Here is a 27500-nt window from a genome sequence, read left to right on the forward strand (position 1 = left end):
TGCACGAGGGAGATAACAAGGGAAGAGACGGAAATAATAGTTGAGACAAGGGAGATAACAAGGGAAGAGGTGACTGAGTTGGCAGAGACACGGGAGATGGGAACGATAGAGGGAAGACTACACGATGAAGACGGGGATAGAGACGCACACACACACACACACACACACACGGAGGTAGTGGAGGACAATGGGGGTGAGCTGGTGGACTGGGTGGAGACCCAGTGCGAGCAGCGGGATGGCCTCCTCCAGGAACGAGGGGAGGGAGTATGCCCCCTTGAGGCGAGTCACGACCAGGTGGGTTCGGTCGTGCTTTGCGAGGTCGAGGGAAGGAGTGCTGTGGACAGGTGCACGGAGAGCTTGGGGGGCATAGAGGCCCCGGAGACCCTTGTGGGGACACGAATCCCCAGTGTGGTTGTCCCGGTGTGTGTGGTGCAAGGTGTGAGTGCGTCCCCGTGTGTGGAAGCGACCCCGTGTGCGAGTGGTGTGGTGGTAAGTGTGCCGAAGGGCCTGCTCCCCAGCACGTCGTGTGTAAAAGGGGCACCGCAAGTGGAAGAGGCCGTGTGTGTGAGTGAAACGGCCAGTATGAATGGAGCACCGCGAGTGAGTGGAGCCACGTGTGTGAGGGAAATGGCACGAGTGAGTGAAAGGCCGCGAGTGAGTGGAGCCACGTGTGCAAGGGTAATGGCATGCGTGAGTGAGCGGCCGAGTGTGAGAGAGACAGCGTGTGCATGGTCGCTGTGTGTAAGGGAGATGTCGGTCGGCATGTGTGAACATGCAGCCGCGTCTCCCGGTGTGAGTTTAATGGTGAGGTGTGTTAGCGTCGTAACACGCGGGAGTGCGTGTGTTGAATGGCGACGGAGACTGCGACAGAGGAAAGAAAGCCGAGTAGCGGCTGTAGCTGTTTCGGGGACCGTAGCCGCAGGTCGACTCCAGACACGGGTTGCTTGGGCGGCCCGTTCCATGCTATCGGGATAACCGAGCGGTGTTATCGCCGACCTGGACGGTTCAGATGAATTACCGGGCGTATTAAGCCCACTACGAACCCCTTACGTGAAGCAAGATGGAGGGTCAATAAAGAAAAGACGAAGCGAAACGGGAAAACAGTTCACACAATGCACATTTATACGCGACACACGGAAAGCACACATATACAGCCAAACAGTCAAAATGCACATATAGCAGTTAAAACAAAAGAAACAATGACGCAGTTACTACCGAATATGCGTACACGCGGCAACACTTATACAGTTCTACTTTACAGACGGCGCCAACACACATTTACTCAAAAGCAAAGGAAAGAAGCCTCCCTCATAGACAAGGGGGCAGACAGGCCTGGAGGCCAACATGTGTGCGTGACCTGGAGGAGCGGCCAGATCCGCGAGACGGGGGGGGGGGGGTCCTACCCGCGTCCTCGTGATGCGTTGGCGGACTAGCCGCAGATGTGGCCACGTGGCTGTGCCCCGACTCCGTGCTCCTTGGCGGGTTTCGTTGGCACGACGTTTGGAGTGGGGTGGGAACGGGGCCCCCTTGTTGCACTATCTCAGCGCGGGGAAAGGGGGAATTGTTGATGCCCTGGGGGAGGGAGAATGGCTGGCTGGCTTGGGTCCCGCGATGAGCGATCTCACACGCGACCTCGTCGCCGACCGCCGTCCTTCTCGCCTCGGACCCGAGCTCCTTGGCCTCTTCCCGCAACTCTCCTCAGCCGACTGCAGAACCCAACTCGATGCCACACCGATGACTTCGCCACCCGACTCCACTCTGCCACACCCATGACTCGACTCACTCTGCCCTGCCGACACACACTGCTACTGCCACACTCTGCCACGATTTGCCTTGCACTCGCCGTTTTATAGGCCGGCAGGAGAAAACAATATGCAAATTTCCAGATCAGGATGACCTCGGGGGCAGAGCCGTGCTTGCCAATTGGACGGAGGAAAAGTGGGCGTGAACCTCCCCTGATCATAGAATTTGCATATATCGATTTCACACAGACGCGCCTGGAGGCAGGGCCAAGCCATTCCTCGCTTGCTAATTGGACGGATCAGAAGTGGGCGTGTAGCGTTCTTGATCCGAATTCTCCCTCGGAAAGGCCGCTATTTGCCTCGCGGCTCGGTGCGTATCGCTAAACGAGCCAAAGACAGCCCGACACTCAGTGTTCACAGGTGGTGCGGGAATGGCTGTAAAAGGAGAGAGGTGAGGGTGGTGGAGGGTTTATCGGTGGTGGTTTGATGGTTATGGTGCCGTTTGGGAATGACGGTGATGCGATGTTTGCGGGATTGAGTTGTGAAGGTAAAGATCGTGACTGTTGGCGTGGTTGTTGTTGTCTGAGGGTTGGAGCATGGTTGTAATTGGTGACGATGGCTGGCGTGGTGGTTAAGGTCGTTGTTGTGTGATGGCTGTTGAGACGTGGTTGGTTCAAAATAAAGATAGAACAGAAAAACGGCTATCTCAAAGCGTCGCAGCCCGAATGAATCACATAAATTCCCTATAGACAACGGATTTGGGGCTAACTACACATGTACTTAGAGATATCTCACCTATGGGCCCTTCATGGTGTAATGCGAATTTCCACAGCCGTAACAATATACTGAATAGGAATGAGAAGAATAGCTTACATAACCTCTGGGAATGAGAGCACTGTAGCCTGAGTTTGAATCTCAGCCCCAGTTATAAACTCTCGCCATGGTGTTTCGTATGTAGGGCGAAGCATCAAATGTGTCCTTCGGATGGACGTTAAACTCCCCAGGTACAGTTGTGAGCGGTACCATCTACCAGGATGAGTTGGTGGACGTTAAAAATTCCACTCTATCTTTTGCAAAGGGTAGTTGAGTTATCAGCAGCACCCTGAATCCATAAAAAAATTCCAGCTACCTTCTTTTGAGACACAGATCAGTACTGGGTCAGGGTGGGGATTGGTAACCCATGTCAAGAGACTGATTTGGCATAAAAAATGGTGTGTGTGTGTGTGTGTGTGTGTGTGTGTGTGTGTGTGTGTGTGTGTGTGTGTGTGTGTGTGTATGAGTATGTGCTCCTTTAGCTTTCACTTCGTGAGCACTCACTTCACAAACTTTGCATGAAGAATTAGCGAACAAATCTTGTGACGACCGCAGAAGCAGTTACAAAAACAAACAATGGATAAAATCTTGAGATGTTGAATAAAAAGCTATCGTTATGATAGTTCTGTATGCTTTCAAATTTTGGTAGAATGTTAAAAGCATACTGTTGGTTTCGCAAATCATAGATTCATGGAGGATCAAAGTACCATTTTCAACTGAGCTACAAAGCAACCACTTGTGTGCGAAATTGCTGGCAAAGCCACACAGGCATGTGTTATTACTTGCTGGTCACGTTCACCGTTAACACTGATTTTTGTTCATGCCATGAACAAACTTTAGTACATCACAGGTGATGAAGGTTGTAGTCAAGTTTAATCGAAATCGTGTGTGTAGTTTTGGAGAAGAGAGCAAATACCTATTTTGGGTGGTCACCCTCCACCTCCCCCACCGTCAACCCCTTTATTGAGCACAGATTTTGATGCGGTCAATACACCGTTGTTAGGCATCAGATATGAAGCTTGTGGCCAAGTTTCATCAAAAACGTGTGTTTGGGTCAAGCGATAATGACTGGTGTTGACAGACTCACTGACTGACTCACTCACTTACGTATGGACACTACTTAATCACATCAGCTCACCGGATAAAAGTCTCGGTGAGCTAAAAATTGCACTGTTGGAAATATAATCATCAATTTACTTGGCTGTAAAGGAAATAATCGAATTATTAAGACAAAAATTTGTGTCCGTTTGATCACAGACATGCCATTTTACAAAGCCCGTGTTTCTGTGATCGAGGAAGAAGAAATGGGATCTCGAGCTTTGATGGAGACGTTCCAATGGTAACCTTGATTATTCGATGATAGCAGGAACCCTTCAGAGTTCAGAGAGACAAGGAAGAACCACACAAAATTATATAAAGTAATATTTCCTGAAGCAAGAGAAAAAAAAGACATAAAAGTACATGGAAGGAGCACAAAAACAACAACCACAGCCACAACAACTACTATGTGTTACAAAAGATCCTTTTTCACGAATTTTACTTCATTTTGCATCCTCATTGAAATTCATAGATAGACATGCAATATGTTTGTGAAGTACAACATGCTGTATTTTGATTACACCGGTCAGCGAGGCAACAAGTAGGCAGGCATGCCTTGTGCTCTTGGTTTCAGAGAAAGTGGAGTGGTGTGGATACCAGAGAAAATGGAGTGGTGTAGATACCAGAGAAGTGGAGTGGTGTGGATACCAGAGAAGTGGAGTGGTGTAGATACCAGAGAAGTGGAGTGGTGTGGATACCAGAGAAGTGGAGTGGTGTGGATACCAGAGAAAATGGAGTGGTGCAGATGCCAGAGAAGTGGAGTGGTGTGGATACCAGAGAAAATGGAGTGGTGTGGATACCAGCGAAAGTGGAGTGGTGTGTATACCAGAGAAGTGGAGTGGTGTGGATACCAGAGAAAGTGGAGTGGTGTGGATACCAGAGAAAATGGAGTGGTGTGGATACCAGAGAAAGTGGAGTGGTGTGGATACCAGAGAAGTGGAGTGGTGTGGATACCAGAGAAAATGGAGTGGTGTAGATACCAGAGAAGTGGAGTGGTGTGGATACCAGCGAAAGTGGAGTGGTGTGTATACCAGAGAAGTGGAGTGGTGTGGATACCAGAGAAAGTGGAGTGGTGTGGATACCAGAGAAAATGGAGTGGTGTGGATACCAGAGAAAGTGGAGTGGTGTGGATACCAGAGAAGTGGAGTGGTGTGGATACCTGAGAAGTGGAGTGGTGTGGATACCAGAGAAGTGGAGTGGTGTAGATACCAGAGAAGTGGAGTGGTGTAGATACCAGAGAAGTGGAGTGGTGTGGATACCAGAGAAGTGGAGTGGTGTAGATACCAGAGAAGTGGAGTGGTGTGTATACCAGAGAAGTGGAGTGGTGTAGATACCAGAGAAGTGGAGTGGTGTGGATACCTGAGAAGTGGAGTGGTGTGAATACCAGAGAAGTGGAGTGGTGTAGATACCAGAGAAGTGGAGTGGTGTAGATACCAGAGAAGTGGAGTGGTGTGGATACCAGAGAAGTGGAGTGGTGTAGATACCAGAGAAGTGGAGTGGTGTAGATACCAGAGAAGTGGAGTGGTGTGGATACCAGAGAAGTGGAGTGGTGTAGATACCAGAGAAGTGGAGTGGTGTAGATACCAGAGAAGTGGAGTGGTGTAGATACCAGAGAAGTGGAGTGGTGTAGATACCAGAGAAGTGGAGTGGTGTAGATACCAGAGAAGTGGAGTGGTGTGGATACCAGAGAAGTGGAGTGGTGTGGATACCAGAGAAGTGGAGTGGTGTGGATACCAGAGAAGTGGAGTGGTGTGGATACCAGAGAAGTGGAGTGGTGTGGATACCAGAGAAAGTGGAGTGGTGTGGATACCAGAGAAAGTGGAGTGGTGTAGATACCAGAGAAGTGGAGTGGTGTAGATACCAGAGAAGTGGAGTGGTGTGGATACCAGCCAGTCTTAACTTTCACAATTGGGCAATCCCTAATCCACAAATGGAAAAGGGGAAATTGTTGATCCTATCTTTCCATTCCAAAGTTACGAATGAACTTCCGAAGAATTATTATAACTAGAATTATGTACAGCTGACTGTTCTCAGAAGTAAATTTTGACATCTTATTAATGTGCAGGAAATCATTATAACTGATCAACATGTATCAGCTGTTAGCATCTGGATGATAACTTTGTAACACTCAACTTGTCACAATCTCCTTTTCTTGCCAGGGGAAGATGGAATTGAGCATTCTTCAGCCCTCGATTTTTTACATGATGTGGATTTCAATTAAAGAAGTCTAAATTAAGTTAATTACCTCCGTCACCAAAGGTGAAGGACGTTATGTTTTCACTCCTTTCTGTTTGTCAATTGCCGGAATCCTTCGGATTTCGGCAATTACGTTGGTCGGTTGTGTGTGTGTCATTCTGTGTGTCTGTCTGTTTGTGTGTTTGTTTACCCTGTAGCAGCCACAGCGTTTCAGAGATCATGACCAAACTGGGTACAGACGTCGGCCATGGTCCAACTTAGACACTTGTCATTTTTGGTGAATATCGGTAAAAGGTCAAGGTCAAGGTCACTGAAAAACCGAAATTCTTATTTTCGTAATAACGTCTGCTAAAATGGTCGTATCGACTTCAAACCAAATCCAAAATGTGCATCTTCCAATACTGCATCCAACCATATGTCTCATTGGGGTGTTACACCAACACCCTTCTTCGCGGTCGGGGGGGTCGAATGTCGGGGGGGTCGGGTCAAAACCTTCAAATTGCGATAAAAACGCCATTTCAAGTCCGATTAATTTACAAGTTATGATCATGACCAAACTAAGTACTATAACTCATTAAACAGTATCACTATCGACTTATAAGAACCAAATTGATTTCCAGGTTTTTGTTTTTTTAGAGATCATGGAGATATGACAAAGTTATTCCGGCAAATCCTTGCTCAACGAGCAATTTCATTTGTTTGTTTGTTTGTTTGCAGGATATCTCAGAGTTGTGGATGGATCCAGATGAAATTTTGTGGGCAGGTTGTGTGCCTGACACGGACGAACTGATTAGATTTTGGTGAAGATCCAGATCCGACTCCTAGAATTTTAAAAGTGATTCTTCACCATTGAGAGACATATCGCCAAAAATGATACGGTACTGTATAGCATGATATTTCAAAAATGTACTGGGCCAGATATGTTCTCGTCTTTCAGGTATTATGGGGTGGAGGTATGGTATGTGCTCTCCTGAGTGACCTCGTTATGAATGGATTGCTCTTTTTTTATAATAAAAACATTTGAAAGCCATTTCTTCCTCTTCCGGCATCTGGTGTACTTTAACATTTGATGGCAATGATACACACACGCACGCACAAACTGAGTGTGTCAATGCCTGCAACGAGATCGAATGATAGCTCTGTTGCACTCACATCAAAATTCTGTGTTTTAGTTTTTGAGGGAATGGTACTCTGGCAGGATGGTGAAGAGGTAGGACACTTAGCTTTGGGCTGTCTAATCTACGTTTGATTCCAAACCCAGCTCTATACTGTCCGATTGGTGCGAGGCAGGAAAGGTGCCTCGTTCCTCAGATGGTCATTAAGGTGGGTGCCCTGTCTGCTAGTATTAGCTGGTGGATGTTAAAGGTGTCACGGTACGATGTCTTAGCGAAGAGTAGACGAGTCATTGCCAGCACCCTGGCCATTCCGGATTCATGCTACCTTCAGTCGAACGTCAGGCCATGCCAATTGCTTTGTGAAAGATATGTACCGGCACCTTTGGCCGACACTACAACTATGTGGCATTAAAAATGCCATTGTAGTAGTAGTAGTAGTAGTAGTAGTAGTAGTAGTAGTAGTAGTAGTAGTAGTAGTAGTAGTTTCTTGAGCGAATAATAATAGGATTGACATTGTACTGACATCTCAGAGGATGTGGATTCAATCCATTTTAAAGCAACCTCATGAGGAATTTTGACTGTAATCTTCAAGAATCATACCGGTAGTGGGTAGTAAAAGTCATCATAAAATATGCCAATTCTGGAGGCTTGGGAGAATGATTCCATCCGGAAGGACGACTGGTTCTTCCCTTCACTTGTACTAAGAGGGTTTTATAATCACATTGGGCTTCCTGTACTACCAACTTCAAAAACTACCCACAGACACTACTTGAAGTACACTCATTAGCTGATGCTATCTCGCTATTGTGTGCAGCCTGTAGATGCTGGTTGCATCATTTTCTGTGGACACAACTGTACTGATGATGCAGTGCCCTCTATTACCAGTACACGGGTACTCATTTCACCAATCTCAGAAGGATGACAGGCTGAGTCAACCCCACCTGATGTTAATTCAACAGAAAAAACAGGAGCTCAAACTCAAGACTCTAAGATATTAAGCCAGCCATACTAACTGGTAAGCCAACACCAGGCTTATGAGATTGATGAAGATGTATGATAAACAGGGCCCTGAGCACTGATAAACAGGACAACATCCATTCACTCCCTCACTCAAAAAACTGCCCAAAAACTCAAAATGCTGACGACAGGAGAAGGAAAAAATTGAGGAACGTGTTTTTGAAAATCCTTTTTGCAGGAATGGTGGTTGCTGTGAGTGGTGTGTGTTTAGTTGTGGTGTTTGCACCAAGCTTTGCCCACCATCTTATCACTGGTGAATACATCGTCTCTCACTTTCTCAGCTGGGACGTCATTGGTTATTTGGTAAGATACTCTACGATAACTCTTTTTCCTCTTATTGGTTCTCTGCCCACAATTTTGTTGGCGATGACCTTTGGCCTTGTGGTTTAATGAACAGGGTGCTTGGTTGACTGAATAACCTTGTAATAGTCTTTCTGTTGCTGCATGTTTGTTTTTTTCCTGGCATCCAAGAAGTGTGGCATTCAATCTGATAAAATTCACTTATAATGATATGCGTACGGGGCATTATTTTAGAGCCTCTACGAATCAAAAGGAGCATTTTCCAACTTTCTCAACTGATTTTATAAACTCGAAACAGTTCAAGGCACATGGAAGAGTCTAAGAGTCTGATAACAGACGACATTTAGCAAACACACTGCCAATGGGGGTTGGGGTGAGGGGGGGGGGTGGATGGACAAGATATAAACCATATACTATGTGTATATATGTATAAAAGCCCATCAAAGCAGTACAGCCTCGTCAGCATGCCAAAGTCTGAAGCCTCGGCCTAGCGTAAGGTGTGCTTATATCTTCTTTATTTATAAGGCATCCCGCGGACGTAAATGAACACTCGTTTTACTCTGCTCGTGTTACACATCGTACATTGAATTTCACCTCCCTGTGCCTTGTATTTAGTGTTATTTTTTTTTAAATGCTTCTGTACACCACCCTTGAGGCCCGGTTGCAAGTCACCATCTACATTTCCAATAGAAGAGATGTAATTACTCTTTTATGAAAAATGTTTTTCTTTTGTTTTTATCATGAAAAAAAGTCTGTAGTGAACAGCCGTGTTAAAAGATTGGACTTTAAAACCCTTCTTAACTCATCTTTATGAAGGGGGACAAACAAATACACAAACACACAAACACACAAATACCCCCATCCCATTGGGACCATACTCTCTGCAGAAAATTGCTGCTGCCTACACAGTCTCCTTGGCTATTGGGCACAATCCTGTACGGTTCGCCACTCCGACACAGTATACCAGCATGCTGGCACTCATTTTGCTGACCTCAGAAGGATGACAGGCCGAGTCAACCCACCCCCTGGTATTAATTCAACAGCCAAGCAGGATTTGAACTCAGGACCATAGGATCCCAAGCCCACCACTCTAACCATTAAGCCAACACCAGGCAAACACAAATACACACTGTTTTAAATGGGTAGACATGTGCTGCTGCGCAACGTTTACTTTGAGAAATATACAGTATACATCACATGTCGAGGTTTATGGAAAACAGGGAGAAGCCAACACAAACAATAGAAGACCCCCTCGCCACATTCCCATTCCCATTCTCTGGCTAATTCTGCTATACCTGTCTTGCATGATCCCAGAAGATTGAACAATATCTTAATGACAAGAGCTCCATATAACAATAATCTTCAAATTACGAATGTCTCACTGGAAAAAGTGATATCCATGCTAGCTGGAGAAAACATCCTTTAGGATCAATATCTTGATCAATTTCATTTCATCAAGAATGAAAATCAATATCTTGAAAGAAAAATGTCCTATCAGAACAAATACAGTGTATGATAATCGAAGCAAATGGATAATGGAAATAAGATGCATTTATGTCAGGGTAAGGGATCTAATTTTCACAGAATGATGGGTCTTACAACATACGGAGAAACACACACTAGTGCGAGCAACTTTCTAAGAAACACAGAAAACAGCCATGGAAAGTTGTTTATCTGCTCAGTGGTTGATAAGGATGAAGTCGCAACCTCAGTTCACAGTTTGATCAAAACAAGCAAAAATGTCTTGAAAAAGGAAATGTCAAAATGTGTCCTTCAAATAAATACTTGATGTATCGTTTTGCAAAGTATAATACTTATTAAATTTGTAATGAAGACGTTCCACCACTGAATTCGTGCCACATTTGGTAGGCAGCTTCCATAACATCACTCCATTCGGTGAAAACAAAGCTGTATTTTGACCTGTGGGAGATTTTCAATGCAGCACGACAGACTGTACAACCAACATCTGTCGCTGAAACTTTCCTGATTTGTAGATCCTACATCGTCCCCAATTTCGATGTGATAACTTGGTACATCAGACCGAATTACTCAAGTTGTTAAATTAATAAAAGTGTGCCAATTAGTCAATAAAACGAAATAACCTGCTTGACCTAGCTCGAGATTAGAGGGTCGATGAAGCCCCATTCTGACTCACATTCAAGTCAGTCGTGCATTGCTGCATATGGCTTAAAATTTGAGGGACCTTTTCACACTCGCAGGAGGAATTCTACGCATTCCTGCGGCTGACGTTGCAGAAAATATAATGTGCTGAAAGCAATCCTCCTCTGGAGGTAGAATTGATGCGAACTTGAGCGCATTCCTCTGCATGTCAGATGGTTCTCAATGAGGGTAGTTTCGTAGGAGGTACGAGACACATCAATGGCATGTGACTTATCTCAGACACTCCATCTCTGCTCCCTATATGACTGCACTATATGGTACCTTTAACAGCCCCAATTACTCCCACCTTATTGTGGGGTCGGTTTTACCCCAATTCTGTTGTTGCGGTTCTGTAAAATCGGCACTCCTCCAAGGCAATGGTATCCAACATATAGCGACCCCAAGACAGCTATCTCATTCGTATTCGTTTCGTTAGCCCTTTCCATATGTCTAGTGGATAAATGGGACAAGATACGTTGCATAGGGCTTTTAGTTAGGTATTCAATCCCCTATTCTTTCATTTCTTTCACTTATTTTACTTTACTTTATTTAATACAAAAACCCCACCATATCAGGTTACTCCAGAAACGTTATGAGGTGCAGCAACCCAGCTCATTTGCATACGCGTGCCAAGTTTCTGTTTAAACGGTGCACCATAACCAACTGATGCCTCACCTCAGACGCTTTGATTGAAGATGGTAGGAATTTGGAATTTGTTCAGGATGCAATTAAAACTTGCTTCCTCATCATGAAATACACCATGGGATCTTTAATTAAGTTCAGGTTGAGAATCAAACCCAGACTAGACATTTCAAAGGTAAGTGCACTTACCTGTACACCATCCTATCAATGGCTTATTGCCTTATTTTAAAAGTTATACAAGAAATCCCAGTGCAGGAGGAGGCCACCTGGCCCATCCTGCTCACACACTTCCATCAATATACATGGACCCTCCATCCTCAATGCTTCCAGTGGCTGTGTTTGTCTCATCTAACAGTGTTGTGTTGGGTGTGTGTGTGTGTGTGTGTGTGTGTGTGTGTGTGTGTGTGTGTGTGTGTGTGTGTGTGTGTGTGTGTGTGTGTGTGTGTGTGTGTGTGTGTGTGTGTGTGTGTGTGTGTGTGTGTGTGTGTGTGTGTGTGTGTGTCAGCTCCATAATATACCTTCAATCCTGTAAATAAATCGATAAATAAATTTCAATTTCAATAAAACATTTATTTCCATAGTTTCCAATACAAGTCCAGTAAAACAAAAATATATGAAAGTAATATTTCCAGAACTTGGTGAACTAAGAAGGGTACAATCTAAATAACAGATGCAGAAGCAAATATGGAGGCACCATAAATGGAATAAAAATAATATTAATAAAAATAATAATAATAATAATAATAATAATGAGAAAAGAGAATATCGCATAGCCCCCATAGTTTTAAAGGGCTTGCTCATATTTACAAGATTTATGTGGATGCGCAACTGACTTGAGTGGTCATGTGATATGGAAAATTGCGTACGATTAGGCAAGATTGCGTAAGTAACAAAATGACCACCTCTCGGCCATCTTGGATGTTATCTCGGAAAAAAAAAAGACATGATATGTCAGACGTCGTTCATTATATCAGTGTGCCAAGTTTGAACAATATCGGTAAATGCATGTACAAGAGATAGTTGAGGACATGTTCAACATCGGCAGGTATTTTTTTTTTACAACTAAAATGGCCGCCAATCTACCAGTCGGCCATCTTTGATCAGATCGCAAAATAAAGTGAGGTGCATGCGTACGCCATCATGTACTGTGCTTGCGCCAAGTTTGAACAAAATCAGACCATGCATGTTCAAGAAATGGTTGGGGACACGTTTAAGTAATGGCTGCCAGTCGGCCACCTTGGATCTGATCTCGAAAAAAATGACGTGCATATATATGTAAGTTATCATTAATTATCCGTGTGCCAAGTTTGAACAACATCAGTAAATGCATGTCCGAGAAATGGTTGAGGACATGTTCAACATCGGGTTTTTTTTTCTACTAAAATGGCCAGCAGTCCGCCATCTTTGATTGAATCACGAAACAAAATTACGTGCAAATCCGTGTTGACTACCTTTAATTCGTTTGAATTTATTCAAGTGGTTCCATTTGAGTTCCTTATTTAAGATCTCCAACGCCTTCCCCACAACCGAAGTCAAGCCAACAGATCTAAAGTTCCCCAATTATTCTCTGGAACCTTTCTTAAATAGTCGTGTTATATTGATTCACTACTCGTCCAACTCATCCTCCTCGCCATTTGTATGCGGCACACGGCTGCATCATTGGCTGAGGGTGAAGCTGTGCCGCTGATGCAATGACCCTATTGCCAGTACACTCGTTCTCATTTTTCCGACCTCAGAATAACCCCACCTGGTGTTAATTCAATGACTGAAAAGTGCTCGAACCCGAAGATCTCAAGCCAGCCACCCTAACCGCGAAGCCAACACCAGGCTTTGATTCGCTCCATCGTCGCTTGTAAAGAAAATACCAAATTTTTCGGGAGTGGGAATGTGACCTGGGACAATAAAAGATTCTCAAGGCAGATACAACATGTTACTCCAACTCATGATGATGTTCAGACACAGTTTTCCCTTCACCATTGAGTTCAAGCCATTTCTGAAGATATTATATTGGTTTCAGTGAGATTACAGCAAAGAATGGAATTATTACCTCCACCACCGAAGGTGGACAGAGGTTATATTTTGCCCCCTGTCCGTTTGTCTCTGAGCAGGATGTCTCAAAAAGTTGTAGACGGATTTGGATGAAACTTGGTGGACAGGTTGCATGTGTGATGAGGTCAAATTGATTCGATTTGGTGAAGATCTGAATCCAGCCGAAATCGAGAATATTTTTTTGTTTTTTAAAGTGATTCTTCAAGCAGTGAGAGATGGGGCCAAAAACGATATGTAGCATGATATATCAAAAAGTTTTTCATAGATGACAAAACTTGGTGGATGAGTTGGTTTGGTGACAGGAACAAGCTGATTAAATTTTGCTTCAGGTCCGGATGCAGATCCGGCTTATCAGTGGGATACAAAATGTGAATTGTTCAGCCTTGTGGAGGTACGTGTTCTACAGAGTGCCGTTCTAGTTTTCCCCATGTTTCTACCGACAGTATGAACTCATTACACTTGTCTTTCCGTACTAACTCGCACATCCACGTAGGCGGAATGAGTGCCGCCATCTTGTATCCAAAGGAGTACGTAAGTACACTAACGGTCATATCCACAAACGGTGACATTTTATTGGTCGAGCACCGAAGCATCACTGGGAAAATTGTTCTGCATCCAATGACGAGTTCTATGTTGGATTGACATTTTGCACACATTGGCAAGCCGTTAAATCATATTAGTGAAGTCTTGAATTATGATCCAGAATTTGAGAAAACAAGCTCGAATGAGCCAAGATCCTAGTCCTCTTAATGATGACGTCATAAAAACGAATATGACGTCATTGTGATGTATCAGGTTTGCGATAAATTATCTGTGCTAATGCCCGGCTTGATTCCCGCAAACAAAATTCAAACAGCTTGCCAAGTTTCGGAGATAATGGTATAGGCGATTTCCATTCGCAGCGATATTATGATGTCAACTTTTTTTCTCGGAAGAATTTCCAAAATCGGAGATGGTTACTGCCTGTGCGTGGGCTTTCTGCATATACATGGCAAGTTTCACGAAGATCCGATGAAAACTCTGGGTTGTGAAACAAAAAATGTCAAAAAATAGGAATGACGTCATAAAATTGATATGACGTCATAGTGATGTATCATATGTGCGGTAATTAATCTCTGCTAATGCCCTGTTCGAGTCCCACAAACAGAATTAAAAAGCTTGCCTGGTTTCGGAGATAATTTTTTTAGGCGATTTCCATTAGCGGAGATATTTTGACGTCATAACTTTTTTTTCTAGGAGGAATTTTCTAAATCGGAGATGGTTACTGTATGCGCAGGGTATTTTTACATATATATGCCAAGTTTCAGGAAGTTTCGATGAAAACTGTAGGCTGTGAAACAAAGAAGTCCACAAGAACAACAACGTGAGTAAGACTTAGAGATCCTCCACGAGGATCTAAAAAAAAAGATTAATTTATACATTTTCTTTATTGCATTATCCTAGGAATGATAACATTATCCTCGGAACTGCAAAAAGGAATGATAACTGGTTTGAGCCTATGGCCTACAATGGGAGAATTGATAATATATGGGGTAGAGGAGAAGGAAGCACGAGGTGAGATGGAATGGATGTGCGAGAAGCAAGCAAAATAAAAAGGGCACAAAATGCTAAAGCATCACTCAATGTCAACATTGCTAATGGAAGTGTGTGTATCAGAAGGTTGTTTTTCCCAGGCAGCCCAACCTGCCCATGAAAACATTCTCGGAATCATGTACTCCACTGTACCACAACTATGCTGAAGAGGCATGCAGTACCACACGTACAGGTCTTAGCCTGCCTCATCTGGCCGACAAGCTGCATCGCACTAACCTAAGCCTTCAGGCAAGAGGCAAACAGGCTGATGAAAGATTTTCATTTCTTGCACTACAACCATTTAATTTTTTTTATTTTTATGCCTTGTAGTCATTAATTTTTAATTTATTTATTGCTGTGCAGCCTGTGGCTGCTTGGCTGCATAATTTTCTGGAAGTGCCTCTGTGCTGCTGATACAATGCCCCTGTTACGAGCAAGCTGATACTCATTTTGCCGACCTCGGAAGGATAACAGGCTGAGTCAACACTCCTGGGGTTAATTCAACGACACGACAGGGGCTTCAACTCAAGACCTTAAGATCTTAAGCCTGCCACCTTAACCGTTAAGCCAACACCAGGCTATGCCTTATAGCGACGAAGGCACATGGATTAAGTTGTACATATAATTAATGCATCATGAATTGTGGTAACAGGGGTCATCTACATGTTACTAAAGGCCCTGCCACACCTTGACGTTTTAGCCTGCGCATGGCTAGGTATCAAAATGTATGTAAAACGCTGGCGTACGCTGAACTATTGATGGTTTTTTTTTCCAGTTTTGGACGTATTCATAACGAGTTGGATGTATATGCATAACGTATTAGTAATGTACACAGAACGTTTCGATAATATATAGATAACTTATATCAACGAATGCTGAGCGTGTTGTCGGCGTTCACAACCTATGCCCAACGATAGTCTAACTTATGCATAGCGTGCGGCAGCGTATCGCCGACGATCACGTGGTGTAGCCTATTAAAAGGCTGCGGCTCGACGATTCAAATCATAACCGCACTAGACATCAAAGTGTGAAGCCGCTGAGACACCTTGACATTTAAGCGAGTGTATGAAAAATTTGCCGAATACGCTGGCACACATCGAATACGTTATGGGTAAGTTTTGTATACGTTAAGAGCACGCTGACATACGTCGTCAAACGCCGAGTACGTCGACAAATTTTCAGCATGTTGAAAATTTTTCGACGTATGCCAGCGTATGACACGTTCCGCATACGCTGGCCATAAGTTGTAGGCACGTTACGCGATCGTTGACACACGTCGACACACGTTACTTGTAAGTTACTCATAAGTCGAAACACGTCGAGGTAATGTTTTCACGTCGAGGTAATTTGCGTACTACGACGTACGCCAGCGTACTAAGATGTATGCCAGCGTGCTCTTAACGTATACAAACTTACCCATAACGGATTCGACGTGTGCCAGCGTTTTAGACAAATTTTTCATACGTCGGCATACGCTGGCTAAATCGTCAAGGTGTGACAGGGCCTTTACATCATGAAGGTATCAAAGGAAAGAAGGGTTTGTTTGTTTTTGAGAGGGGGGGCGTTGTGGGGAGAAGGGAAGGGAGACAAGTTAATTAAAAATAAAATTAAGTACTCAAATGTAAAAACGGACAGATAGTTGGTTGTGGGTGGTGGTGGTAGTGGTAGTGGTGAAGGGGGAGGGGGAGGGGGGGCGCAAGGGGTCAATTGGAGGGGACAGAATGTTACAGGAAAATCCATGGAATTAAGAGGCATTGAATAAAAAAGCTACGTCTATATGACTGCACTACACTTGCACAGTGGTGGCGAGATGGTACTGTTTCCATCTGAGCACATAGCTCAGGATTCTGGAAGCAATGAGCACATCGCTGAATCCTAGGTTTGAAACCCCATTATGATACGATGCAGATGTCCCTTGTCTATCTATGTCCTTATAATTCATGTCATAACACAATGATTTATGATGTCCTTCTCTATTACCCTTAGATAACAACAAGAAACTAGAAGAGCACTCGGTAGAGCACATACCTCCGCCCCGTAATGCTTGATCCACGAGAACATCTCAAGCCCATTACATTTTTGAAATATCATGCTATATATTATTTTTGGCCCGATCTCTCAATGGTGAAGAATTACTTCAAAAATTAAATAATCCCCGTATCCAGATCCGGATCCAGATCTTCACCAAAATCTAATCAGTTCGACCTTGTCACACACCCAACTTGTCCACCAAATTTCAACTGGATCAGTCCACAACTTTTTGAGATATCCTGTAAACAAACAAACAAATGAAATTGCTCGTTGAGCAAGGAATTGCTGGAATAACTTTGTCATATCTCCATGATCTCTGAAAAAACAAAAACCTGGAAATCAATTTGGTTCTTATAAGTCGATAGTTTAATGAGTTATAGCACTTCGTTTGGTCATGATCATAACTTGGAAGTCAATCGAACTTGAAATGGCGTTTTTATCGCAATTTGAAAGTTTTGACCCGACCCCCCTGACATTTGACCCCGACCGCGGAGAAGGGTGTTGGTGTGACATGCCAATGAGACATATGGTTGGATGCAGTATTGGAAGATGCACATTTTGGATTTGGTTTGAAGTCGAGACGACCATTTTAGCGGACGTTATTGCGAAAATAAGAATTTCGGTTTTTTTGGTGACCTTGACCTTGACCTTAGACCTAGATTCACCAAAAACGACAAGTGTCTAACTTGGACCATGGCCGACGTCTGTACCCAGTTTCGTCATGATCGCTGAAATGGTGTGGCTGCTACAGGGTAAACAAACAAACAGACACACACACACACACACACACACACACACACACACACACACACACACACACACACACACACACACACACACACACACACACACACACACACACACACACACACACACACACACACACACACACACACACACACACACACACACACACACAACGTATTCGACGTGTGCCAGTGTTTTAGACAAATTTTTCATACGTCGACATACGCTGGCTAAATCGTCAAGGTGTGACAGGGCCTTTACATCATGAAGGTATCAAAGGAAAGAAGGGTTTGTTTGTTTTTGAGAGGGGGGGCGTTGTGGGGGGAAGGGAAGGGGAGCTTCACGGCTCTTTAAAATGACACACACACACAACCGACCAACATAATTACCGAAATCCGAAGGATTCCGGCAATTAACAAACAGACAGAAAGGAGGTGAAAACATCACCTCCTTCACCTTCGGTGGCAGAGGCAATTAATAAAATTAAGGATTACTTTTGAACAATGCAGGTTGTTGATGTTTTCACTATTGAAGGTCTTGCTGTGTTCAACATGCTCCAGAAAAGCTTCACAAGTAAATTTACATCCGACAGACACCTCCAGGTTCATTTTCCATTTTCACTGCCAGGCCCCTCGCTTATATGAACAAAACATTGAGCCGTTACCTCGTGAATTCCTGACCAGCTTCAACTGAGTCTGGATTAAAACCAACTACAGTCATGTTAAGACACGGACCTCCACGGAATTAGGGGCCTTTTTCCGGCCCACTTCACAAATTATGAGATCCGGTTTTTGTGAGCCTTCCTCTTGATAGTCTCAACGGTCTCTGTTGTGCAAGGTTTTCCAGAATAAAGTCAACATTTTGTTTCTTCCCATATTTATTAGTACCAGCAATGACGTAAGACATGCTCTTTAAACAAAGAGCCATGAAGGCAACGGTGCCTGATGTAGCTGCGCAATTGCAACATCTTTTAGCACAGACAGCACCATCTCTTTACCGTCGCTCCTCGAGAATCTGCTTGTACGGATGGAAAAGTACTCGGCAAATGTAACGGCAAAAACAGACACTGCCCTTCACAGTCATCTCTTCCTCACTCAACTTATCAAAGGCCTTCTTTCTATTCCCCTCCTGAACACAGCAAGCTTTGTGGGAGAACACAACAAGCAGTTGCTAAGCAACTGATAAAAAAAATCCACAATAGCAGCAATTATTGAAAGTAAGACAATGCATCAACGAAAATAAAGGAATCAGAGAATGGCACGAAGGAGGTGCTTTGGACAATCTCGCCGTAGGATCAGCTAATCGAAGTGGTTCAATTTCCAACTGAAATTTGCATCATTTTTATCAGTGACATATCCATGATTCTTAATGACCAGAAGTTTTCCCAAATTGTATGATTAATGCCTCAACTATTTTGTCGTTTGTCTTCTGACACACCCTGAATCAATTGCAACCACACCAATGAAAAACAGATATGGCATCTAGGGTCATGTGACCAAGACTATTGTGCAAGGTCAGAATTTCAACTTACAGAGCTTGGCAGTTCACTTGGCTGAGTCATCGAAATCACGGGCAACTGTTCACAAGTGCAAGCTATTGCAACACTGCCGGATGCTGGTGTTACCTGGGGAATGTAAACACTGAAGGAAGTGTAACACACCTTTGTGAGCATACATGCATTGCAACAAAGTAAATCCGACAATGAGTTACAAAACCATCCTTTTAAATCAATAAAGTTTCACTTTCAACCCACGATGGTCTCGTTGTTGCTTACTAAAGCAATGGTTCAATAAGAAATGCAACAAGCGATCTGCATCGAGTCTGAGTGTTAACACTCGTAACCAGAACGAAAAGTGAACACGTTTTTGAAGATTTTTGTTCTCTGACATGAAACACATTCAAACATCCGGCAGAACAGTCGGTATGTCAAATTATATCAAATTGTGGGCGTAATGAGTTCGAAAACACGAAGAGCAGGCTGGCAGGATAGCTGAGAGGTTGCTAACTCGTCTTTATGCTGTCAAGTCTGAGTTTATCAGGTTTGCTGCAAACTGTCATTCTGGTATACGTTTCCATCAGATTGGATCCATTCTCCCAGAATTGCTTGGTGGACATAAAATACCTTACAGCGTCTTTTGCCAAAAAAAAAGGTGTGTCAGTTTACCAGCACCATGGTCAAATTCCAGTCCTAACAAATTTGGTGGCCCGATAGAGTACAACTTCGCATGTCAGTGGCTCTGGCATTCTTTCCAACAATAGACCAGTGGTCCATGGCATGGACTGAAAAATGGGCATTATACAGTAACAATAGTAAAATGTAAGTATGTAAGTAACCTGCATGCCTATTCTGTCAAGAGGCCAATAAGACAATATATATATATAGACAATATTGTTGGAAAGAATGCCAGAGCCACTGACATGCGAAGTTGGACTCTATCGGGCCACCAAATAACATTACTTATTGTTGAGATTTGGGCATTACAAGTATGTGGCCACATTAGTTAGGTCAGGACAGATCAGGTATTGGAGCCTTCGCCGGAGCAGTGCGTCACCATGTCCACTCCAGGGGCCTCAATCTGTACATCCCCTAGCACATAGCTCAGGATGCTGGAAATGCCTCCTCCACAGAATACATCTCCTTGAGATATCGATCAACCTGCAACAACCACGAGGCACGTGGTTGGCCCGTTGGCCTCCTCCACTCACGAGACTCCCTCGCTGAGAGAATCTGATGACCAGGATAAGTGTCAGGAAAACGAGCCACTTACAGCCGCAGCTGATGTTCACGGACTATACAGGTAACAAGGCTCATCTGAGTCTCAGTCTCTCAGTCTCTCTCTCTCTCTCTCAGTCTCTCTCTCTCTCAGTCTCTCTCTCTCTCTCTCAGTCTCTCTCTCTCTCAGTCTCTCTCTCTCTCAGTCTCTCTCTCTCTCTCTCTCTCTCTCTCTCTCTCTCTCTCTCTCTCTCTCTCTCTCTCTCTCTCTCTCTCTCTCTCTCAGTCTCTCTCTCAGTCTCTCTCTCAGTCTCTCTCTCAGTCTCTCTCTCAGTCTCTCTCTCAGTCTCTCTCTCAGTCTCTCTCTCAGTCTCTCTCTCAGCAAACGCTCATTAGAAATAGGCCGACAGGCGATAGCCAAGGGCTCTCCGAAGAGACTTGGTACCAAAGGAGTTAAGTCTTTGTCTCAGATCCTTGGTCAGAGTCCACGTTTCACATTTGTAACACAAGACTGGAAACACCAAAGACTTAAAGACTCGGACTTTCATCCTCCTGCAGAGGTACCAACAGCAGCACACCCCATGATCCAGTGAATCCATGACTTCCCAGGCTCAACCCAGACCCAGATGTCTATCGACCTCTGGCTCAACATGTGGAGACATGAATATCACTGCCAAGGTAAGGGAATCTCTCTTTGACTTCAACATTTTGGCCAAAAACAGGTACAGACAAGATAGCAGCATCCAAGCTGTCATTGAAAGCCTGGATCTTAGTTTGGACCCAGGAGATATGTAATCCAGTGGCTCCTACTCCTCATTCAGCACCTCGAGGGCCCCCATCAGGATATCCGGCATCTCTGCAAAGATGACTGCATTATCTGCAAAATCAAGGTCAGAGATCTTGACATTCCCAAATGATGCACTGCGGCAAAATCTCCCCGACATCCCGCTCCCCAAAATCCAGTCGACACAAGCACTGAAAAGTGTGGGGGCCAGTACACAGCCCTGACGGAATCCAGTAACAACTGGAAACAAGTCACAGATGGTATTACCACATCTCACAGCACTCTCAGTACCAGAGTATAGTTCAGAAATCAAATTGATCAGTTTTCGTGGCACCCCACGAAGCCCAAGGATCTTCCAGAGGGCATCCTGATTCATTCCACACACTCTAAATCTCACCTGCATCCACACACTCATACCCTCCCCCCTCCACACACACACACACACACACACACACACACACACACACACACACACACACACACACACACACACACACACACACACACACACACACACACACACACACACACACCTGACACACTCAAACCTTCCCCCACATCCCAAACACTTAAATCTTCTCCTGCACACCACACACGCAAACCTCCCCACTTAATCCATCCCACCGAAAGCCTCACCTTGCCCCTGCAAAGCCTACCCCCCCCCCGCCTCCTCATCCTGTCACCTCCCAATGCCCCACCATATATCTAACTGTGTGGACCTCAAAAATCCAAGGTCTCCACTGCAACCTGATGGATATCTCAATCCAGGCCACTGCTGATAAAACAGACATCAGCAGCGGCCTGAATCACCTTACTCCCACAGGATGTTTCTGAATCCTTCGTGTCACTCCACATTTATTGTCGCCTCCAATTTGATGAGCCTGAACTACGCTCCGACGGTGCAGTTGCACTTCACATCTCCAACTCAATTTCTCACAGCCATTGTGCTGATCTTTCATCTCCCAAACCCCAGGAGTACCTCTGGCTGCAACTTCCCCTCCACTCCCACCTCTTGTTTGTCTGTGTGTTGTGAAGTCCTCCAAACAGTGACGACGACGACGACGACGACGACAACGACTACATCTCTGTCCCTCTCTTTCTGTCTCTCTTTCTGTCTCTCTTTCTGTCTCTCTTTCTGTCTCTCTTTCTGTCTCTCTCTCTCTCCCACCTCTCTCTCTCTCCCATCTCTCTCTCACACCTCTCTCTCTCTCCCACCTCTCTCTCTCCCACCTCTCTCTCTCCCCCCTCTCTCTCTCCCACCTCTCTCTCTCTCCCACCTCTCTCTCTCTCCCACCTCTCTCTCTCTCCCACCTCTCTCTCTCTCCCCCCTGTCTCTCTCTCCCACCTCTCTCTCTCCCACCTCTCTCTCTCCCACCTCTCTCTCTCCCACCTCTCTCTCTCCCACCTCATCTCTCTCATACATATATATATCTCTATATATCTCTCTCTCTCTCTCTCTCTCTCTCTCTCTCTCTCTCTCTCTCTCTCTCTCTCTCTCTCTCTCTCTCTCTCTCTCTCTCTCTCTCTCTCTCTCTCTCTCTCTCTCTCTCTCTCTCTCTCTCTCTCTCTCTCTCTCTCTCTCTCTCTCTCTCTCTCTCTCTCTCTCTCTCTCTCTCTCTCTCTCTCACAATATGGACAAACTTTTAACCACTCATCCCAACTCTCTTTTCCTCATATGTGGAGATTTCAATTGCCACCATGCAAATTGGCTGGGTGTTGGTCCCTCTCTCTCACCAGCCATGACACGTCAGCAAAGGACTTCTGCAACTCCATAGGACTGACACAAGCTGTGAACTTTCCGTCCAACTCCAATTTCTCCCAATGACAAATCCTCCCTTCTGGACTTGGTGATGACGAACTTTCCTGCACATGTCTTCTGCTGTGTCTCTGCTTCAATGAGTTCATCCGATCATTCACTTGTGAAAATCAACATCTCTCTGGCTATTCTCAGAGAGCTTCCTCAATGCCAGTGAGTGCGGCAGTTCACTCAGGCACATTGGCAAGGAATGTCAGCAGTCATTTCTCTTCCCGACTAGTCTCCAATATCTACTGCCCACCCCTGATGTTAACTTGGCCTGGGAATTCTTCCACACAAACTTACTTTCTCTCATGCACAGATTTATCCCATCTCATCTTCAAGTATTCTACCCTTCTTCCCCACCCAAAGTACACTGAATCCTCAAAAGCAGTTACTCTGAAACAACTTGCCTTCTCTTCCTGGAAGGATAATCCCACCGAAGTCAATCTTAGTGCATTCCCTAAAGTCCACAACAAGTGTGTGTCCACTCTCAGGAGAGCCAGAAAATAACATCTACTATATTCCTCTTAATGCTATCTTCACCCTATAATTTGCCATAGGTCATCTTTCTTCTGCTTGAAAATCCAACAACATCACTGCTTTACATAAAAAGGTGCAAAAACTGATCCCATTAATTACAGACCTATCGGCTTACTTTCAATCATCAGCGAGATCATGGAATCCATCATTGCATTTGATATGAAATCATTCTTTTTCAACAACAATCTCATCTCAGATCACCAATTTGGTTTCAGACCAGGTCACTCCACCTTGGACATGCTACTTCGACTCACCTTACAACAGATGAAAGCCCTCAATGTCAGACATGAGATCAAGGTCTTTTCTCTGAACATATCTCGTGCTTTTGATACAGTCTGGCATCCTGTCATACTCTCCAAACTGTCGGTATTTTTGCCGTACAAGGAAAACCCCACACATGATTTAATGACTTCCTCTATGCTTGTAGCCAACAAGTGGCTCTCAACGGAATCCTTTCATCTCCTCTACCTGTCAAGGCTGCAGTACCCCAAGGTAGTGTTCTGGGCCCAGTCCAATTCCTAATCTTCATCAATGATCTCACTGACTCTCTGGAAAACCCCCTTTATCTATTTGTTCATGATGCCACCCTCTGCTGTGACATCCCTCATCCTTCAGACAGGCAGGCTGCAGCCTCCTCCCTCTCTACAGACCTTGACAAAATCACAAGTTGGTCAAACACTTGGAAAATGTCTTTCAATCATGACAAATCTCACATTCATACTATCTCTCTCTGAAAGGACCATCTGGCAAACACTCATATCTACTTTCTTAACAATCCTCTTAAGGAAGTTTAGTCATTCAAACTCACGCGTCTCACTATCAGCCATGATCTTTCATTGGCAAACCACATTTCAAAGTTGGCCTCCAAAGCCAGCTGCTGACTGGGCATCCTCTGTCATACAAAGTCCTTCCTTGGCACACCTGAACTCCTGTCCATCTACAAGGCTTTCATCCGCAGGTTGATTGAGTACTGCTCCCCTTTGTGCTGGCTCCCCTGCCTCACATCTTTCTCAGTCTGACGCCATGAAAACCAAGCCTTTCAAGATTATTGTAATCTCCCACGATGAAGCTGAGTCGATGGGCCGATCACTTCGCCATCGCAGACAGATCAGTGGTCTCTCTGTCTTCTGCCATCTTCTTTCTGGTCTTGCATCCTCTGCTCTTTCTGTGCTTTGTCCCCACCCTCCCAGGTTTCTGCAGGGCACACACAGTCCACCATCAATCCCCTTCTGGTGAAATTTCCAAAATCCTGAATTACTGCTCACCTCTACTCATTTGTTCCTCTTTCATCCCACATAAGGAACCAAATTGCACATTCTCTTCAATATCATTCTTCCCACCAGGTCTTTGATCACCTGTTCACCACTATCTTGGCTTGTCGCCAATCCAAAACCATGATCATTTCTAGCCTTGTTAACTTCCCCCCTCCACCCTCCTCTTTAAAAATACCCATTTTCCCCTCCTGGGAGTTTCCTTCTGTATCCATCTTCTCCAGCCCTTGCATCCTCTCCTGCCCCCTATTCCTCCCCACACTCATTGTTTGTCCATGTCTACCTCTATCTTGAACTTCGACTCTGCTGTAGCGGTGTGGTGTGGTGTGTTTTTTTTTTTTGTCTCTCTGTCTCTGTCTCTGTCTCTGTCTCTGTCTCTGTCTCTGTCTCTGTCTCTGTCTCTGTCTCTGTCTCTGTCTCTGTCTCTGTCTCTGTCTCTCCTTTTGTCCTGTTGCATCCTGATCCATTCAGTATACAATTAGGAGCTCTTCCAAAAGCCTCAACTATGTATACCAAAAAATTGCAGGTTTTCTTTGATAGCAAAACCTGTGTTATCCCCAGGCAAAAATTCTCTGCATTCCTTTCCTGTAATAATTCTCCGCAAACTACTGTCGTAGGACTGTAGCATATGAGAGAACTACTTTCATATACTATAGTTCTAACTGTAGAATTTTTGCCTGGGGTAGACATTGTTTTATATTGGCACTGCATTTATGAAGTAAAGTCACAATTAGTGTCGTAGATAGTAGAAAAATCGTGCAAATTATGATACAAGCATCAAATTTGGCATTTCTGTTCTGCAGGGCTTTCTGATCAAATCTGCCCAATTGGTCATTTGAAAATTCAAATTTTGAAAAATTTGAAAAAAAAAAAACTTCAAAAAAATTTGAAGTCACAGCTGGCTGAAATTCTTGAAGTGCAAGTGAACATCCCAGACAGAGAACCAAGGGGAGATGCAGTCATCATTGATGACTCAGCACTTATCAATGCCCCACCTCCACGCACTTCAAAGATATTTGATGACTATTCTAAAGAAGACATCATCCCAAAGGTGGAATCCTATGGTGCCAGGTACGAGAGGGTGGACGTAGTGTTTGATGCGTACAAGAAGTCAAGTCTGAAGTCCGAGGCAAGGTCGAAATGGGGGCAAGGAATCAGAAGAAGAGTGACAGGAACCAGTAAGACCCCAAGTAACTGGAGAAGCTTTCTTCGAGATGGCAGCAACAAGACTGAGCTGTTTCACTTCCTTGCGGAAAAGATGTGCGAAGCAGAGACGACAAGCAGTCATTGTCACAAAAGGAGAAGATGCCATTAGCAACACAAGGAAGTCATTGGATGCTGCGTCTCCATGTTGTCATGAAGAAGCTGACACTCGAATATTTGTACATGCCAGGGATGCAACGACGGATGGTAGCAAGTCCATTATCATTAAGGCTAATGACATGGACGTACTAGTGATAGCAATATCTGTACTGCCATCCTTACAGGAACTAGGTCGTGAGAACATGTGGATTGCCTTTGGCCAAGGAGCCAAGGCACGATGGATTCCAGTCCATGAGGTAGTTTCTGCAATAGGGCCTGAGAAAGCTGGAGGGATCCCATACTTCCATGCATTCACTGGATGTGACGTCATGTCTGTCTTCCGCAGTAAAGGGAAGAAAACTGTATGGCAGACTTGGAACGTCTTTGATGATGTTTCTGAAACATTCACTAATCTCAGCCAGCATCCAACATTGATTCGTGATCTTGACTTTTTTGAAGTTTTTTTTTCTTTCAAAATTTGGATTTTCAAATGGCCAATCAGGCAGATTTGATTAGAATCCCCTGGAGAACAAATGTGCCAAATTTGATGCTTGTATCATCATTTGCACGATTCCTCTCAAAAATTGCTGTTATCTGCCCCACTAAATGAAGTTTCTGCAAAGCCACTATGAAAATTTTGCCATGCTACCTGCATTATGTGGCCACCTCTCTTACATGGCCACATTTGCTCAGGAGAGATCTTCATTCTTCAAGAATATTGTTAAACACATGAGAGTAAACTTTAAGTCTGGTCACTAATAGCAATGAGAACCAATCTAATAACTAATATCTATCGATGCTTTGACATAAATGTTGCCATTTTCGACCATTTTGACGTTTTCTTGAGTTAAAATTATACACAATAAATCGTAATTCCTCCAGTGAAAAATTCAGTCATTGCAGAAGGGATGAGATGGGTTCTACTGACAGATGCCCACTATATGTTTAATCCATAGGTTAACAGCCAAAGGCCCAATTAGCAGCATGTTGTACATTAATCGATTGTACATTAATTAAGCCTCATTAATCGAATTAATTTACTCGAATCTAAGATAAAATGGAGGAGGGGAGAAATGAGGGGGGAGTGGCACAAGCTGGGGCTCAATACGATATGTCCTGAGAAATAGTGATGGAACCAGCAAACAAAATTTATCGTCAAGTGTCTCTTGTCCATGTATGTCATTTGTGTCATTGTGAACAGTATGGTTTTGCGTGAGATGAGGAAAGAAGTGCTCCAAAACATTGCAGGTTGTTATTTATAGGTGTGGTTTGCTAAGAGCAGTGAAGAAAAGTTTGACAAAACACAATTAAGTTTCCACAAACAATTCATGCCACTCGCCTGATGGGCAAAAACCGACTAGCATTGGCAACAAGCGGTTTGGGAAGGTATCAACATGCGTGTTATGAGATTTCGTGATGAAACCTTTTGGGATACGAGGATGGGAGAATGGCAAACTGATTAATTGCTGGAAATGACGCAGTATGGAAGCAACAGGTAACAATGGTCTTTATCCACGTCTTCAAACATCAGGTTACTGTACTGCTCATGCTATGACCTCAAATTGACTAATGGTGTAACACTGATCTTGCATGATCGCATGTTTGCTCAA

The 27500-nt window shown here is 44.3% G+C and overlaps 1 protein-coding gene across 2 annotated transcripts in view; it reads right to left on the minus strand.

The window, feature by feature from the left end:
* Window positions 1–2960: 2960 nt before the first annotated feature.
* The window catches only part of LOC147026224 (transmembrane protein 256 homolog), a 96670-nt gene continuing 72130 nt past the window's right edge, over window positions 2961–27500 (minus strand). Inside the window, exons 5-6 of one of the 2 annotated variants that reach the window (XM_085881417.1) lie at window positions 19014–19122; window positions 2961–3926 (exon numbers count right to left, since the gene is read on the minus strand). In XM_085881417.1, the coding sequence (XP_085737543.1) occupies window positions 3807–3926; window positions 19014–19122 (229 nt within the window). In that variant the 3' untranslated portion in view covers window positions 2961–3806. Of the gene's footprint in view, window positions 3927–19013; window positions 19123–27500 lie in introns of those variants that run through there. The other variant, XM_085881420.1, reaches the window with a different exon arrangement.

The sequence above is a fragment of the Eptatretus burgeri genome, chromosome 5, assembly GCF_056783735.1.
Source record: "Eptatretus burgeri isolate ZD-2024b chromosome 5, Ebu_testis_v1, whole genome shotgun sequence".
NCBI lineage: Eukaryota > Metazoa > Chordata > Myxini > Myxiniformes > Myxinidae > Eptatretus > Eptatretus burgeri.